The sequence below is a fragment of the Gadus macrocephalus genome, chromosome 16 (genome assembly GCF_031168955.1).
Source record: "Gadus macrocephalus chromosome 16, ASM3116895v1".
NCBI lineage: Eukaryota > Metazoa > Chordata > Actinopteri > Gadiformes > Gadidae > Gadus > Gadus macrocephalus.
The window spans coordinates 8,416,590-8,435,106 of NC_082397.1; the positions used below are offsets into that span (position 1 = coordinate 8,416,590).

The 18,517-nt window shown below is 52.0% G+C and overlaps 1 protein-coding gene across 1 annotated transcript in view; it reads left to right on the forward strand.

Moving 5' to 3' along the window:
- robo2 (roundabout, axon guidance receptor, homolog 2 (Drosophila)) overlaps positions 1-18,517 on the forward strand; it is a 255,867-nt gene that overhangs the window by 227,735 nt on the left and 9,615 nt on the right. The window contains 8 exon segments of the mRNA XM_060075994.1: positions 1,028-1,058; positions 1,310-1,402; positions 2,609-2,848; positions 4,394-4,666; positions 5,651-5,776; positions 10,683-10,845; positions 12,251-12,514; positions 13,929-14,158. Of these exon segments, the coding sequence (XP_059931977.1) occupies positions 1,028-1,058; positions 1,310-1,402; positions 2,609-2,848; positions 4,394-4,666; positions 5,651-5,776; positions 10,683-10,845; positions 12,251-12,514; positions 13,929-14,158 (1,420 nt within the window).

Below are 18,517 nucleotides of genomic sequence, written 5' to 3' on the forward strand. Positions count from 1 at the left end.
GAGACAGCCGTCTCCTCCCGCTGTAGACAGCATACTTCCAGGGCTGCAGCCAGAGCTTCAGTCAACAAGAGGGACCCACACCCCCTCTTCCCTCCATTATTTTCCTCCTTCTTTGTCAAGCGGCTGGAAACCGCAGTGTGACAGATGCCAGGCGTACGAGAGGGGCAGGAGGGCGGGAGAGAGGGAAGGAGGGAGGGAGGGAGGGAGGGAGGGAGGGAGGGAGGGAGGAACAGGAGGAGTGTGGAGGACGAGGAGGAGGAGATGGGTGGGTTTGGGGAATGGGGCGGGGGGATCAGGTTTGTGGAGAGATGAGCTTGGGGAAGGAAGAGAATAATGGGTGGAGGAACGTGGCAGGCAGCAGCGGCGGTAGAGGGAGAGGTGGAGGGGAGAGATGTATTACCCTATAAAAGTGCATGTGTCTGATGCCGAGCCATCAATTTGAACGACTCGCCTTCCCCCGAGGGCCTGTTTTGGCATTCAGCAACCCTCGGTGAGGGCTCTTTGCTTGTCAGGGCGGCAGTTCATTTGGACCCCCAACCCCCCCACACCCACCAACACCTCCAGCCCCATCCCCCCCCCCCCCCACACACACACATCACAACCCCCTCGCTGTAGCAGCTCTGCTCATTAGAACCTGTGGCTCAGGGAGAGGCTGACTGCAGAGCACCCATTACCTGGCCCCATGTCCTGGGGGCTCAGCCCTTCCTCGTCCCCCCCTTCCCCCCCACCACCACCACCACCACCACCACCACCACCACCACCACCACCGGCAAGACACCTAGGCAGACACCCAGGAAGAGGAATATCCTCCAGGACTGACCCAGGATGCTAAGTGATGTGGTGTGTGTGTGTGTGTGTGTGTGTGTGTGTGTGTGTGTGTGTGTGTGTGTGTGTGTGTGTGTGTGTGTGTGTGTGTGTGTGTGTGTGTGTGTGTGTGTGTGTGTGTGTGTGTGTGTGTGTGTGTGTGTGTGTGTGTGAGACAGCGGGCTGGGCCATCCTGTTGGTTTACCTGTGTCCTGTTTGTCAGCATCCCCGCAGCAGCCCTGTTGTCCTTTGCCGTACGGGGTTAGATGGTAAACACACTAGTGGACACCCCTACTGCGGTAGACAACAGCAGACACTCCTCAATAGACTCCTCTTACTCCTCGATACGTGGCCCTGAACTCCTCATCTCTTCCCCGGCCGCGAGTAAAACAACAAACACAGCCATTTTACTTTTCCACATACGGCTTTCACCGCGGTCAGCAAACGACCTGCCCCCCCACCCCCCCTCCCTTGTTGCGAAGACTGCTCCTTGGCCTCTCCTCAGGCAGGGAGCCGGCTATCGTGCCAGCTTTCCCCCAGACAAAGGAGGGCTGGCCCCCGTCTCTCCGGTTCTCGTGGCCCATCTGTGGCGCCCATGGTAACGAGCCTTTAGACGTGATTGTACAGTAAAGTGGCCCTAATGGTCTCCCTGCAGTCACCCATGACAGGTTAAAGTCTTAATGGACGCTTTTTATGGCTGCCCCCCCCCCCCCCCCACACACACACACCCTCCCTAACCCGTCCCTCCTTCCGCTCCTCTATGGTCGTGCCCCCCCCCACCCACGCCCCCGACGGAGGAGGTGCACAACACCTGTTAAATGGAGCCCTGCCGTCCCACAAGTGGCTGCAGGGATCAGGACGGAGACGGGCGGCGAGGTCCTCTGACGTCCAATCAAATACGATTTAGACCGTCTGGACGCCGCCGCACGCGGTGGATGGGAAAGCACAGCGGCAGTGCACCGGGTACCGCTAAATGAGGAGCTGTGTGGGAGTGTGTGAGTGTGTGAGTGTGTGTGTGTGTGTGTGTGTGTGTGTGTGTGTGTGTGTGTGTGTGTGTGTGTGTGTGTGTGTGTGTGTGTGTGTGAGGAGGGGGGTGTTAGGGAGTCTGTCTGTGTGTGTGTGTGTGTGTGTGCAGAGTACACAACCGGAGGCATCCGTGGCTCTGCCTCACGTACTTTCCCAACACAATATGACAAAAACACAGCAGGGGGGAGAGAGGAGACAAGCTGTTTGCCCGTAAGGAAAGCCAAGACTTTAGTTTTTTAGTCGCAGGAAGGAAAGTGTTTCCATACAGTATATTCGTCCTATGTCATCGCGTTTGTTATCGGTCACGCATTGCCAAGTCTTTTTCTATTCTTCTCCCCCACCCCCACCCCCAGCAACAGACTCACAAACATATCCCCTTGTGTGCGCCGCGGACGAGGTGGTAGCATCCAAACAGATGTTTCGATTAGAGCTCCTTACGTCGGAACGCAGTTGATTGCCGTTGATGCGTTTGTTCGCCTCTCCTCTAGTGAAGGGGATGTGACAGCTCTATCCCATCAGATCAGATAACACTTAATGAATCCCCCGAAGGGAAACTGGGGTGGTGCTGTGGTGGCCAAGAAAAGTTGACGAAAACAGTCCGATCTGTGGGAGGTCCGTAGTTGTTTTGTTGTGGTGTTCAGCGCCTTCAAACACCGGGTTCCTTTAGGTACGAGGATGCGGTGTACAAACATGACGAAACTGAACCAAATCCCAACGTGGCAGACGTTACAACACAAAAGATAGTTTCAGAAATAAAATAGAATTCACATGTAAAAAGTGGGACCACGACAGCGATTAAAGACAGATGACGCTAACGACTGTATGACGCGATGTTTGTTCCATGGCTCCCTCTCATGGTCAATGTTCTGCCCCCCCCTCCCCCCCCCCAGCCGTCCGGGACTGCTCAACGCCAGCGACCCAGGGTACCCCTGGCTGGCCGACTCCTGGCCCGCCACCAGCCTGCCCGTCAACAGCGGCTCCGGGGGGCCCAACGACCTCAGCAACTTCGGCCGGGGAGGTGAGTCATCCATGTTTTCCGGATCGGGAACCAGAACCGGGATCTTCCTTTCCCCTCTTTTGTACAACGGCGTTTTGTGCATGTTCCTGTGACATGCCTTGAGATTTGTGTACCCGTGTGCGCGTGTTTGAATATACATTTGTCTACGGCGTCAGAGGACGAGTCGAGCGTTACCGACGGTTACCCCCCTCCCCCCACCAACCCCCACCCGTATGTCTTCGGGGCTGAGTAATGGGTGGGCATGGTGTCTTGTCACACACTGAAGAAGAGGAGAGGGAAGAGGCAGTGGTGGGTTTAATAGGTGGTGGGCGGGGCTGGGATGGAATGGAGGGAGAAGGGAGGGACAGTGGTGTGCATAGGGGGTGGGCGGGGCTAGTATCAAATAGGGGGGCAGGGGGGGGAGGGGGGGGGGGGGGGGTTGAACATGGGGTTGGGTGGGGCTGGGGGGGAGGGCCATGGATGTGGGGTGTGTGTGTAGAGAGAGTAAAAGATGGTCCTGGTCAGCCAGTCGTGAAGGACAGGCGCAGCTTGACTGGCGCAGATGCGGACGCTTCCTCCATGGCTGTACATCATCTCCCCTTGGCTGGGCATGCAAACCACACCGCCGCGCACGGCAGGCCCGGAGCCGCCGCTTCCTTCCTGTACACACATACACACAAACGCGCACACACTCACATGCACACACACGCGCAGAGTGGCGGTGTTATTGCCTCACGTGCATGGAGATGGGGATGGAAAGGAGAGGGAGAGAGAAAGAAAAAATGAAAGAGAGAGAAGGGTTTGAAACGCATGAATAAAACGGGATGGATTTTTCTTTAGCAGTGGGATGGAAATGTTAAGTGTTCAGGGATGAGCTGACCTGGAAGCTGCGTGTGTCGCAGACTGTTATTCTCTGGAGAATCCCTCGTGGGAGTCGCACATCCGTGACCTCTGGGTCATCCTGGCCGGATGCAGAGCTGCTAATTAGCTTTTTTGGGCTCTTATTCTATCCTGAGACCCGACCATGTGTGTTGATGTCTCGGATCTCCCTCTGTTCCCTGGTCACTCATTTAGAAGACACTTTTATCCAAACCCCAATTGAGTGAGGAGTTAGTGAATTCATATGCATGTTATTGTGGAGCAATCCCAATTGAGTGAGTGGAGTTAGTGAATTCATATGCATGTTATTGTGGAGCAAGTCCATCCAACATTAAAACCACTGCACTTTTATTCTTTATTCTTATCTTCTTTGTACTTCTTACACACCATCTATTCTTCAGCCCCAAGCACACGGCCCTGTTGGTACAGACATGAAACAATCGTTTTGAAAGCGCGCGTCTAAAATAGACCTAGCAAATGATGGTTGACGAATGACAAACACAGCCCCGTTGCATAGATACACAACGCTCTGCTCTGTTCAAACAACACGATATATATTATTTCCTCGGTCCAGGATATAAGTAAGAACCGAAACACACGCTCAGTAGTCTTTGGCCCTCACACCTCTCTCTCTCTCTCTCTCTCTCTCTCTCTCTCCCCCCCCCCCCCCCCCCTTCGACTCCTCAGACCTCCCCAACGGCCAGAGCGACAAATCGGGCACCATGCTTTCGGACGGAGCCATCTACAGCAGCATCGACTTCACCACCAAGGCCAACTACAACAGCCCCGGCCAGGCGTCCCAGGCCACGCCCTACGCCACCACCCAGATCCTCCACTCCAGCAGCATCCACGAGCTGGCGGTGGAGCTGCCCGAGGCCCAGTGGAAGGCCTCGCTCCAGGCCAAGCAGGAGATGGCCAACCTGGGCTACTCGCTGCCCGACAAGAACTCCTGCAACAACAGTAAGTCCCCGGCGGGGCAGAGGGGAACATGAATGGATGGGTTGGATACCGGAGAGGTGGATGCATGTGTCTCCTGTTTGATTTGTTGAACCATAGAGACTTGTAATATGGGATTTTCCGTCCTCTGGTAAACTACTCCTTCACTACCACGACCGCGACGGTGGGTTTCTGGGGGTACTTTGATGTACGTACGTCTGCTGGTACACAGCGGTGTTTATCGTTATTTTAACCCCCAAGTGAACGCTATGTTGGTTACCTTGCAAGGCTGAAAAAGACGCGCATAAACAGCAAATGCAGCCTTTATTAACGTATTTTATGCAGCTCTATCCGCTCTTACCTTGAGGGGAAGCAGCGTTGGGCTTGGCTTCCAACGTAGTTCTCCCTCAGCTAAACTCGGAATACCTCTGGGCCTCTGCTGAATAAAGGAAATAATCCCATTTAATGAGGCTGGATTTGAAGATGGATGTTTTTTTAACCCCATGAAAAGATATAGTATTATAGTCTGGGTCTGCCTCGGTTTATATAATATCTATTTTTATGATCTCATCTTGCTACAGACCAAAACAGATTAATTCATCTTAACAGAGCCAGTCCAAAGCAAGAATTCTTTGAAACTGCTTCTCTAAATCAGACTTGCCTTGTTTTAAGCAGTTGGATTATATGCCATTAAATATGATTATATCTCTGACTAAGTAAAGCAATTAATTCAGTTATTTGCCTTTTAAAAGATTAAAGACACTTTGCTCTTTGAATAATGTAATCTGTTTTATTTCGTCTACTTTGGACGATATCAGTAGTCCAAAAAATTAGATCAATGGATATATATCTAAGTAAACCTAAAAGTATATTTAATCGCCGAAAAAACCTGCTGCATGTCCGTTGCTCTAACTGCATGTCTGCATGTGCTTATGCTTACTGCCGGTCACCTGACGCCACTGTCATGTTTTTGCCCCCCTCCCCTCTCCCTTTAACCCTCCACTATAGCACTCCTTTTCATGCCCGACTACCGATTGGCAGATGGATTGTCAAATAGAATACCACACAACCAATCACAAGATTTCAGCACCACCAGCTCTCACAACAGCTCAGAGCGAAGTGGCAGCCTCTCAGGTGGGTCTTCTGACGCGGTGTGGATAAAAACTGGGTCATCTCCGTGGCGACACCGCTTGGCTTCATCACTGATGTCTTAATGGCTTGATTGATCCCTTAATTGCATGTGCAAGCCACTCATCCTGTCAATGTTTAAGTCCACCCCCACCAATAATATGCTTTTGCTCACCTCAATCTCAAAATGCTTTGGGTCCGGATTAATTATATATTGTGGAACAGCAGGAATTTAGCCAATTATGCTGTTTTTGCCAATCTTGATGTGTTTGTGTGTGTGTGTGTGTGTTTGTGTCAGATGTTAAGCCATGATAGGTTACAATTAGATAACGGAGCTACAATCTGTGTGCAACAAAGGAAAAGTTGATTTGTTTTGCGTGGTCTGTTGAAGATATAAACACAGACTCTGATACTGGGTCCCAGCCAGGGCTGGAGGGTCTGGACCGGCCTTGTGGTTCTCTGCTGCTTAACAGAGCAGAGAGAGACAGAGAGAGAGAGAGAGTGACAGAAGGAGAGAGAAAGAGAGAGACGGAGAGAGAGTCGGAGGGAGACAGAAGGAGAGCGAAAGAGAGAGAGCAGGACAGAGACAGAGAGAGAGGGAAATAGAGAGAAAGGGAGAGAGAGACAAAGAGGGAGAGGGCAGGAGCGAGAGAGAAGGACAGATAGAGAGGGAGAAGGAGGGACGCAGAATGAGAAGGAAATGGAGAGAAGTGGAGAGAGGGAGAAAGCGAGAGCGAGGCCCAGCCGTCGCCACTAACACATCAGCCATCATAGACGCTTGGCTGGATAAAGGGGTGAAAAATACCTCCCCCTTTTCTTCTTCCCCCTCTCCCACTAATGGCGGCCAGCCACACTCAAAGCCATGTTCAGAGAATTACAATGTCATTCGTAGGACACGGAGGCAGATCTCCACCACCGCCCGCACCACCCTCCTCCGCTGTCCCCTGTAATCATGTTACATGCTCGGGCCTTAACGGGGCCCTCTCTCCTCCCTGAGCCGGTACGCAGCCTGCTGGGGCTCTGTGACAGGCCTGGGCTGTGGGGCTCCTCACAGGTTAATGAAGGCGCTTGACAGAGGTCAGCCCAAGACATACACATCATTAACGGCAGACTTCCTTCGTCCGCAGCGAGGCCCGCTGAAGTTTTCGCAAAACCAAAGTGCGGAGTCAAATCGGATGGATTGGCCCCCCTTATTATTTCACTCGGGTAGGAGGATTTCGGATGATTAGGCCATTACCCTGCACTGCCCACCTGTAGGTTAACGTTTGGATCCGCACCTCATGGCAACCTCATTTGGAGACGCGAGCGCAGGCACACAACAGGAGCGTGGACTAGAAAGAGACTGCATTAATAAACATATGGGTGGATGCTAATAATAATGAATGAACTCTTCAAAGGCTCCATTCTTTAGATGTCTTGTAGTCATATTCTGCAATGCATAGATTTCCGTCCTCCTTCTCTTCTTCTTCCTCGTCGTCTTCTTCTCCATATCTCGGTGTGTTCACCGTGCAAATTATTCCCCTTTTATTCAGGACAGCTTCCAGTAACAGAGACTTTGCACCAGCTGAGCTGTAATTTGCGCTTCATCTAAAAGTAAAGCGTTTGAAGTAGTATGGAGGGAAAAGTTGGTGCTCCGACGGTGGTTCTTCTGCCTCCGAGGGTAGGGAAAGAAATAATGACTGTCAGGTCTGAAAGAGAGAGGGAGAGGGGGATAAAACCAAAGCAGAAATAGTTTCTTTCAAGGCAGCCATGATTTCCACTGGGGGATGTGTGGTGCTGTTTGTTAAAGCGATCTCCGAATGGCAGTGAGAGAGGGCGTGAGAGAGGTGGTAATCTGCATGTTCTCTATGGGGGTCGTTCTCGTGTTGTTGCTGCGAGGCTGGCCTCCCCTATGCTCTGAGGTATGGTTAGGTTGGAGCTATGGTTGAGGTCCAGCAGGAAACCGAGACGGTGTAGTTCCCGTAAACCCGCAGCCGCAGCCTCTTCCACGATTGTAATTTGCGTTATCCAATCCAGTGATTTACTATCTCCTCCTTTATTTAAAAAAGCGAGCTCAAGGGAACACCACTGGTCAGTGATCTGGACACCGTTTGCCACTGCCGTTCAGTCCACTTGGCCCCGCTTCTGATTGGCTGCCGGCCCTCTTCTCCTTCGCTCTCCCTCCCCGATCGCTGCCTTTCATCCGTGAACGTCGGCGAAACCCAAGGAAAACAAAGCAGCCCTGCAGTTAAAGTCTGGGAGTGTCCCGACCTGAAATATAAATAACCCAAACTCCGGGCTCCGCATTTAGTATTAGCTCCTCTCAGAGCGGAGCCCCAGTTTTGTGGGCGGCGGAAGATGTGTATGGCCTGTCGAGCTGCCAGCCCCCACTGTCTGCTGCTTTTCTTTGTCCTGATTTCCTCTGAATTCTCCATATCTGGAGGGGGCGAGGGAAGATGCTCAGCTCCATTCGTGCGTTTCCCTGAAGAGGCTCATTTACAATATTGATGGCCGGAGTTGTGTAGCGGTGGAGGCCGAGGTGGTGGGGTTGGAGGGGGGGGAGTTGTGATTAAACAGTCACGTCAGCACGCCTTTTATTGGTAAAAGTCGAGCGGCGCCCAGAGGTGCGATTAGGAAACCCAATTACCTTCACACTAGACTTACACAGTGGAGCCTCCTGCCGCCAGCGGGCCCGCACATTTTCCCCTTATTACTCCTATTCTTTATCAATCTTGGCCTGACAAGTCTCTCTTCCGCCCCGCGCCCCCTCACACTTCCTCGGCCCACGTTGGATCCCTAAGCGGCCGTCCTGCCGGTTGAGATGGGTCTCCTGTTCTGGACCGAGCTGACTCTGGTGTTTTATGGGAAAGCGATACTTGTATACAAAGCTGTAGTAGTGTTTGCCTTAACATTCTGCGTTCACAATTCTACTACTCTACTATAATGTGTGTAGATTTTAATAAAGAAAAAGACATAGTTATTATTGTCTGTTTCACATTTCCTGTCAGGGATAAATAGGTTGAATCCTATCTGAGAAGGAATCCATCTTTTTTATGTTCCGAGAGTTATGATTCAACGATTCATTGAGTCTCTCTGTAGCGTCACCAAGGCGTGGCTACGGCAGAACATTCCCAGCATGCATCAGCCCTTCACCCTGCTCACTCCGACACGGTAGTTCATCTCCAGCCGGGGCCGGCTGGACAGGGTTCACCAGATGACACCGTGTGACACACACACACCACATGCACGCTTCCTTTCCCTGGGATCAGCTTTTCTTTTTCCGCTGCTCAGGGAGACTGGGTTGATTACAGGCCTCTGGCAGTGGCAGGCTAACCAACAGATGACAGACAAAGAGATCTTTTTTTCGGTGACGGCGGCTGTGGGAATCTTCTGGATGTAGATGTGAGGTGTTGCTTGGCAGAGCAGGGCCGTGTGGCTTGCCACGAAGGGATTCACAGATGCTAATTTTCCGACGCGCATTACCTCAGCGTACGCTAACGTACACCGAGAATTAGGTTGCGGGAAATAACATGGTCACCGACATTTACACGGGAAGCATTGCGTTTCTTGTGTTCACCTTTTTACTTATAATTACATTGACGATTTCATGCATTTTAAATATATTATAATCAGACACCTGCAGGCAACCCGTCCTTATTTCTTTACACACATCAATGGCAGAAAATAAATCGCAAAGATGTAAACACGGAGTCAGCTGAAAATGAGTTATACAAAAGCGAATGCTAATATGAAACGGGAAGGGGAAGCAGCCATAATTCTTTGCCGCACACCTTGCTGCAGTGATGTGCTTTTCTTCTTTATGATGATGGTGAGATGCTTTTCCTTCATACTTAACGCTGCCATTACTTAACTTAACACTTGGTCGCCTAGCGACCGGCCAACCGTAGCAGTAAAGCTGTGGTTCGCAATCACATTTCCATTGAAAGTTACACCTTCTCATCTCAACGTAATGACTGGTATTTGTATTTATTTCCAGGGAATCACCACATACACTCTTATATGCTTCTGTGAATTCAAGTCAAACGCATGAAGAAAAAAGAACGGGCTTCACCCACACGCAGGCTCGTATATAAACCCCCCTGTATTGACCGGGTCACATCGGCTGGCAGATTTATAGAGACGTATGTGGCACAGTGAGGAGAAGGCGGTGTTGGAGGGCACGCGGAGCAGTGGTGGAAATGGATGGCGCTGGAGGGTTCTGTGGTGTAATAACAGAAACGACGGCGGTAATAGAATTCCATTAGGGGTCTGGGTTTATTATGACCGCCGCGTCGGACTGAGATATTTCATTGTGGAACCCCGAAGCCTTGCGTGAAAGGGGAAGGGGTGGGGGGTTAGGGTTAGGGTTAGGGGGGGGGCACTCACTGAGGGATGAGTGGAGCACAAAGGTCTGATTCCGTCCCTCCACCCCTCCAAGTCCTTACACCCTTACACATAAAGGCGGTGTATCCAGTTTCTATGGAGATCTCAGGCTGCTCAGCCTCGTCAATCAATAGGAAGAGGCTTTAATCAGGTAGCCTTGAGACTGCTCGCCGACGTGCCGACAAGAAAGGGAGAGGCCATTCAAGTTTTGTGTACACGTGTGTGTTTTTTATGTGTGCGTTGTTTGAAATCGTGTGTACAGAATTTCTAAGCAGGGTTTTGCTCAAATGCAGTTTAAATTTATGTTCACTGCTTTACTCTGCGAGCGTGTGTGTGTGTGTGTGTGTGTGATGAATCGGCGTTGTTTAGAATTCCCATTTGTTTCTCCCGGATTGAAAACAGTGCGTGCATGCGCACTCACACACACACGCACACACACGGCATACTTACTCTGCGCACCAATTGATTTATTCTCAACGCGTGTTTTATGTCCTTTTGAATTTCATTTTTTGGTTTATTAAACCCTCGTCTGGTCGTTTCTCCTCCGAAGGCGGGAAAGGAGGAGGCAAGAAGAAGAAAACCAAGCCGGGTTCCAAACCCACCAAAGCCAACGGCTCCAACTGGGCCAACGTCCCCCTGCCCCCGCCCCCCGTCCACCCTTTGCCGGGCACGGAGATGGACCACTACCCCAACGACCACCACGACGGGGGAGGGTGAGCCGGCAGCACGCACGCCCAACACGCGGCTGGAGACAGCTCGAGAGACTGGCTCGCTCAGACGTCCTTCAGGGTAAACCTGAAGGAGCTGGGAGATTGGAAACATGTTCATTGTTGCACATGTTGTTCTCCTCACAAGCAGCTGCTCGTGCGCACGCACACGCACGCACACGCACGCACACGCGCACACGTACACACACGTATGCAAACACATACATACGCACGCATACACCTCTCTTAGACCAGTGTTAGGCATGAGAATATGAAAACAATTATACTGGTCAAGTGGCCCACTGGTTGAAAGGACAAATGGGATTTACTTCCATATTCCGATTGAAGAAAAATGGAGTGATAGATGCTTGCCTTCAGGGATATTTATGCGCATTAATATACATTAAACAGTATCAGCACCGTTCTCTTTAATACAATACAAAAGTACATCCATTGTGTTTTACAATACATATGTTGGAAAGATATGAGAGTATAAAACATTTCCTTAACCAAAGCATCAAACCTGCGGATAATCGCACAATCCCTTGATCTCATCTAGGAGGGAGAAAAAACCCTGATGTGGAACCACCACAGATGGTTCAGTTTAAACCATTTACTGATTTCCACACATGAAAGACAATCTCCATAAGCTAGGAGAGACACAGTCGAGGTAAAGTCGAGGTGTGGGATTTTACTTCTTTCCCACACATTATGAACTTCCAAGTTTACACAAAGCCAAAGCCTACAGTGTATTTGGTTCAGCATAGACAGAGAGCGTGTGTATGTAGATGCGCTGTCCTCTAGTGTCTACATCCAATACAGGAGTCTCATCCTTTTTAATAGGCTCTCTGGTAAATGAAGAGACCCGTGCACAGTAAATCTACGGCCACGCTTAATGGCGGCAGATTAAAACAGTTATGTCCTATGGAGTGTGCACTGACAAATTTCCTTAATGAATATCTTTTATGGCCAGTATTATTTCAGCATGTATAAGCACAGCCAGTGCCGGGTACGTCGGCTCCGTTACTCCCTCCATGGATCCCCTCTGCTGAAAGTTATCAAGGTCGCAACGTGTCCGCCGTGTCTCCGAGAGATTCTTCGGCCGTGTATTCCAGTCTTTTCCCTTTGTGTTTCCCCGCCTCTCGTCTCCGTCCGCCCTACTGTCGCAGACATCGATGTTACCCCTGGCCTTTGGTCTCCTGCTCTAGATCCACACTTGTACTCCGACGTGATGCATTATAGATTGATTCGACACGCTGAATAATGTAAAACACCGGTTTGTCTTGGGCGACCCGCCTGACTCCTTCCATTCGAAGACACGCGTCCATTTCCAACCACGCTGTCGTCCTCGTCCCACACTGACCCTGTGTCCTCCCCCGCCGCCCCCCCCCCCCCCCCCCCCCCCCCCCAGGTACGAGAGCGACGGCTGGGGTCCCACCATGCCGGTGCAGACCTACCTCCACCAGGGCATGGAGGACGAGCTGGAGGAGGAGGAGGAACGGGTGCCCACCCCTCCGGTGCGGGGCGTGGCCTCGTCGCCGGCGGCCGTGTCCTTCGGCCAGCAGTCCACGGCCACGCTCACGCCCTCGCCCCGCGAGGAGATGCAGCCCATGCTGCAGGCCCACCTGGACGAGCTGACCCGGGCCTACCAGATGGACATGGCCAAGCAGGCGTGGTGAGTCCCCCTCTGAACGGGCTCAGACACTGGGTCGGGGTGGTCGGATGGTGGCTTTGTATCCAACTGCAACCTCGACGTCATAATATGGTTATGATGCTTGACGTGTATGTTGTTTATGGAGTTTGTGCCGTTATGGAACGAGGAGAGAGACAGAAAGGTGGTTTGAGAGAGAGTGAGAGAGAATGACATGTAGCATCGGACTATAGATTCTTTATTGACTGTTTTTTACTGGAATAGTTGAAAATGCCGAACGGTAAAGAATGTCCTGCAAGTAATTGCAGTTCTAGTGTGTTTGACCGGTGCTCCTCATAGTCACTTTCTGATAAAAGTAACAGAATCGGTGTTCGTGATCATTACAGTGCGAGTACCAACATAGACCCCTGTACAGATGCAGTATCCACCGTATGCTATTTATATAGGCTGCAGTCGCTACGGTTTATTATACTCGTCTCTCTCTCTCTCCCAACAATTCATCCATTCCCCTTTGGTATTCTCACACATGACACCTGTGCATTCAGGCGTTGTGCGCTGCAGATGTGCCCATTAATCATTTCATTTTAATAGGCCCGTGCAACCACTTAGTTTACTGCTTCTGTTTACTCCCCTGCACCCCTCCCTGCCTTGGAGCGACAGCGCTCGCTCCCCAGGCCGCCGACGTTGTTACACAGCCCCCCCCCCCCCCCCCCCTCCCCCCGTATTGTCCCGCTCCTTCTCATGCAAGTCAGATTCAGGGCCGTGCTTCAGCCTGTTCCCACAGACAGACGGAAGGAATGAGCGAGTGGCGTTCATTCGTAACAGTGCGGGGGCAGCAGAGAGGGGGGGGGGAGAGAGGTACGGGAGATGTCACGGTTCTCGGTAATGACTACGTTGGTTCTAAAGAAGCGTCTCCGACATCGGGGTAGAGGGGGGGGGGGGGGACCCGCCAGTAATTACGAGAGGAAGTCTCGCCGCAGACCACCGCCGTGTCACAAAAAACGACAAAAAAACAACAACAAACAGCGGCGTGGAGACCCGCGGGCGGGTGAGGGATCGGCGCATGTCGACAGGCCTTGGAGGCGCGCCTTTTGTGTCTGCGTACAGCTGCAATTAGCGGGTCATTATGTGTTAGCAGGCGAGCGGCAGGCGCGGGTGGAAATGCGTCGGAACGCTCCGAATGTATTCAGAGGGCTGAATGCGGACGGGCGCTCTAAAATCTGCCTGACAGTTTCATAGAAAGGTTTTTTTTTTTTTTTTTTCAAATGCCGTCTCGTCGAGATGTCATCTGTTTTTCCGGGTTTCTGCCTCTCGGCATATTTCACCGCACCGGTCGACGACGTCTCCCCCTCCCCCCCACCCCGCTGCCAGCTCCACCCTGCCGAGAAAAATAAAGCTTTATAAGTAACGTATTTTCCATCTTTGAATTTCTCGGCAGGCACATGCAGGGGGGCTCTCTGCCGCCCCCCCAGGCCCCGGCCCCCCCGGTGGGCTACGTCTCCAGCACCCTGGTGTCGGACCTGGAGACGGACCTGGCCGAGGATGACGAAGAGGAAGAGGAGGAGGAGGAGGAAGAGGAGGAGGACGAGGGCTACGGGGTCAGGCATCACCGTGGCATCGAACACACGCCGGGCTCCAGCATGGACAACCTGGACAGCTCCGTCACAGGTGAGGCCCCCAGAACAACGCTAAGGACGTGACTCCGGCCCTGGTCACATCCCCCAACCCTGATTTAAATACCCCTCCAACCCTGATTTAAATATATTTTCAGTTGACTATTTAGTCCTTTCGAAGATGGTTTCATGCAAAGCAACTTAAAGTGAATTTAAAATGTCTTATTTTATTATTTATGTGCAGATTGGGCTAAAGCATCACTTTTACTGGTAGCAGAGATGCTTTAGCCCTCTGCTACCACAGGTGCCACAAGAACTGAACGAATTTTCCGTCTTAATTGTATTTTCCGGATCCACCCCATACTCCTCAACCAACGTTCCTCCGTCTGTTTCGTTTCTGTTGAAAATGGGAACTGTCTTTGCCTCCATTGTTAAGCCCTGCACACGATAAAAAGGCAAAAAAACTGTTCAAAGGCTTCGCACCAAACACACGGTCGCCCAGGACATGTTCTCTGGGAGGCCTGTCTTGTGCTAATTCGATAATTGGTGTGCTAATGTGTGTGAACATGCCTCCTAAATACGCCCCAATCGAGACTTTTAAGCATTTTGGTGGCAGACCTGGGGGGCGGGGGGGTTTGGGGGGGGGGGGGGGATTACAATTCTTCCTCCAGGAAAAGAGATAAGAAAGTCCCATGAATTTTAAACAGAAGCGTGAGGGTGGAGGAGAATTAAGAGCACGGAGAGGCAGGGCGAGGGAGAGGGACTGTGATGCGAGTTGAAACACCCTGCTGAGGAACCGGCGACGCTCCTATCTCTCCCCGAGGAGATTTTCAAATCCATTTCACGTACGGCATATTCCATTCCGGTCTGGGGGCAGGATTTCCATTTTTACAACTCACCGGAAGCTTTTACCGCCGTCTGTCGGAGGCGACACGCCACAGACATGACTAGAATGGTAGACGGCTTCGGTCAGGCCCCGGCAATGGCCCCCGACCGAAGCCGGTGATGGCTGCCTAACACCACAGCAGTCCCCTCCTCGGCCAGTCACTGAGAACCACCAGTCTAGGAGAGGAGCGTTGGAACTGCTAGCAGAAGGCAAAGAACCGCGCGTTTGGGTGGGTGAAGCAGTGACAATAAACGCTCGTGTCCCGTTACACCGCGCTCCCACCAACCGCTGATACTGTAGGTATTTCCGTCTCGGACAGACGGAGGCGGTCTGAAAATACTTTTTTTCTTTCCAAGCGATACGAGACGAGGAAAAGAGAGAGAAAGAGAGAGAGAGAGAGAGAGAGAGAAGACAGCCAGACGACGGGAGTGGACCAGAGATAGGCTGCAGCTGAGGAGAAAAGGGGAGGGAAGGGAAAGGGAATTAAAAGAAGAGGGGCAGAGTGTCTGACAGGCCTGTCGGCTGGCCCGTGGTGGCGGTGGTGGTGTCTGCTCCCCCTCCCTCCCCCCCGGGGGGACAGCCTGCCGTGGGGCTGGGAGCTGGCGGTGACACCCTCGGCTCTGGCTGCTATATTTGGAGGAATATATAAAGCAGCGACCAGGGGGCAGTAATCTGCCCCATCGCTCCTGCACTGTATTACTCTGAACACAGCGCTACGTCTCCCTATCTGACTCCGCCCCTCGCTGGCCATCGCTCGACAGAGCAAGACGCGGCCCCTCAGCACCGGGGTTAGGGGCGAGGGGGGAAGAGGAGGAATTGGAGGAGTTGGGAGAAGTGTTGGGAGATTTATGGCGGCCGCCATTTTGCCACTGTTCGCCGAGAGGATGAGGAGAAAGGGGCGGAGGTTAGGAGGAGGAGGAGAAGGAGGAAGAGGAGAAGGGGGAGGAGGTGGGCGTAGGGGCATGTAGTGTAATCCCCTGCCAAGCGCCACTTGATAAATTTGTCATTGTTTTAATAACATGGAAATAGGTCTGTTTTGTTAATGTTTCACCGAGGGCCGGTAAATCACACATTTCCCCCCGGCGAGCGATCGGTGCCTCTGGGGGCCATTCGTCAGCCAGCCCGTCGTGTGCTGGGAGGCCCCCGACGGCTCACTCCACGCTGGGAGATGATTAAAGACGCTCCCCAGCAGACACGTCTGAATCCTCCTGATCCGCTGGGTTTTCAGAGACGCACCGCGTCTTGCCTCCGCCACAAAGTCCTAGAGAGACCCGAGGTATTCGCCACGCTTTAGTCTTCTGGAGATGCCAGGGGGGGGAGAGTGTCGGTATAGCCCGCAGCCTAGATGTTCCCGTCAGAGCCGACTGTTATGTCCACAGTTAGCTAAGAGCAAAAGGCTGTTCAGGGCTATTACCCGGCCATAAAAACGTAGCCAGGCTTTGTGGGGAGTGGGGGTCACGTCTCTCGGCGGCGGGCCGGTGGAGAGACGCCCACTCGTCAGGGAGAATGATTCCCCCGCTTAATGACATGCAGATGAGTGCGCTCCGCGCGGCGTAAATCACGTTTTAACGGCAGGAGGGACCCGGCGTGTGGGGTTTTTTTTTTTACGGCAGCCATCTCCCGTTTATTGGCCTCGCTCTAGTAGTGCGTGGGGCGAGGCGAGGTGTGGGCGAGCGAGTTCTTCCTTCAGACGACATGGCTTGGCCCGTTGCTCAGGATCAAGACTCGGGGATAAAACGGCCACGCTGCACAGGCACAACGCTTACTTTGATGCTATAAAGGAAACACGGCGAGATACCCGTTCAAATAAGCTCACGGTCATGATTTTGTGCGCTCAGTTCGCTGGAATTTGGATTCCTGAGAATTGGAAGTGAAAAAAAGTTTCCGGGCGGTCTTAGCGATTAGAAAATGGCGGTCGGCGCAGCTCAAACAGTGGTCCTGTGATGTGCTGTACTGAGGCCGTGGTCCCCGGCTGAACCGGAGGAGCTGGAAACCTCCTGGCTGCTTTGGCTGGCGCCGCCTTTACCTCATTATCTACTCCGTTCTTTGTGGGCGGATTGGACCCGGGGGCGCCGCTGTCTCTACTGTCTCCACTGGTGTCCCCCAGGGGAAAGACTCTTGTGAGAGACGAAGAGTTTCAAAGTAGCACAGCTTGGCTGAAGTTCACCAGGGCTGAAGGTGGTTACTGTGAAGAGGAGGCTTTTGGTTAGCGCCATGGCAACGGAGTATTCCCTGCTCAGTCAGTATAATATCCAATAATCCAGGGGGGATTCGGATTCAATAGAGAGAGTTGAGGAGTTATCAAAAGGCTAACTGTTTGGAAGCTGAACCGAACCCTCTTTGGGCGTTCTTTCGCAAAACGTTGAGTCACCGCGTTGTTGTGTCGAGCGGCAGTAAGGGCTTGCAGATGGGGAGTTGTCATTTTGGATTCACCTTGATCGCCCGAGATTATAGACTGATATTTTGAGCTGTTCTTCAGAACTAGTCGTTTTTCGATTTGCATCAGAAGGAGTAGCCGAAAAGACCACACTCTTTCATTTCACATGCAATTTGGTTTCATTTGAATTTATTGAAGTTGAATATCTCTTTCATCCCCTTTTTTAGTCTCGCCCAAGGGTTTGGCCTGCCATTCGTGTGACCCTGCGCTATGTTATCGTTAAGCTATTATCCCCCATACTTCTACATACCTTGATACATTTCCGTTGTTCCTTATGTGTGGTATATTTTTGTGTGTGTGTGTTTAATATTCATGAGAGTCTTTATCGCGCACATCCCTTTTAAGCATAGAAAAACAAAGTCACTCTTTGACATAGTCAGCCAAGCCATTCCTTCAGAAATCTGCCGCATAAGTCGTCCGTGTTCGGCGTCGCCTGCCAATGTGTTAACGTATTTTTATTGGCATGCGGATACATTGATGTATTTAAACCGCTTGTTTGGGCTTTTGGAATGGGAACTGCTACCAAGCGCATACAGTCTTCCCGATGAAAGCATGCTGTACATAAACGTACGGCACCAGAAGGAATATCTGCTGCCACGGGTCTGGAAAGCAATCACAGGAATCCTGAGTAGAACGACAAAACCAGACAAATACGCTAAATGAAAAACAGGCAGAGCAATGTCTTGATTCCACTTCTCCTTTCAATAACTGTGTTTAGCCGATCCCGTACCCTGTTATTCTTCAGAATCGCTGTGAAAATTAGACCCAAACAATTCAGTATTTCGACTGCGCCTTAAAATCCCCAGCTGAACGCGGGGGTATTTCTGTTGCGCCCCCATCCTCGCGAGCCCACGCTGGGTCTTGCATTCTAATGAATATCCCCCCCCCCCCCCCCCCCCCCCCCCGTCTTATTCGCCGTCTCCTGCTTAGAGCGGGTGTTCTTGGGTTCGGTCCGTGGCAGGGGACGAGAGAGGGGCACGGTTGGGTGTGTGTGGGTGTACCACCTGGTGTTTGATCCAGTGCTCAGTGTTAGCTAGCTGCTTTGTCTGAGTCACCCGAGGCTACTCGGTAGCTAGCTCACGCCGCACAGG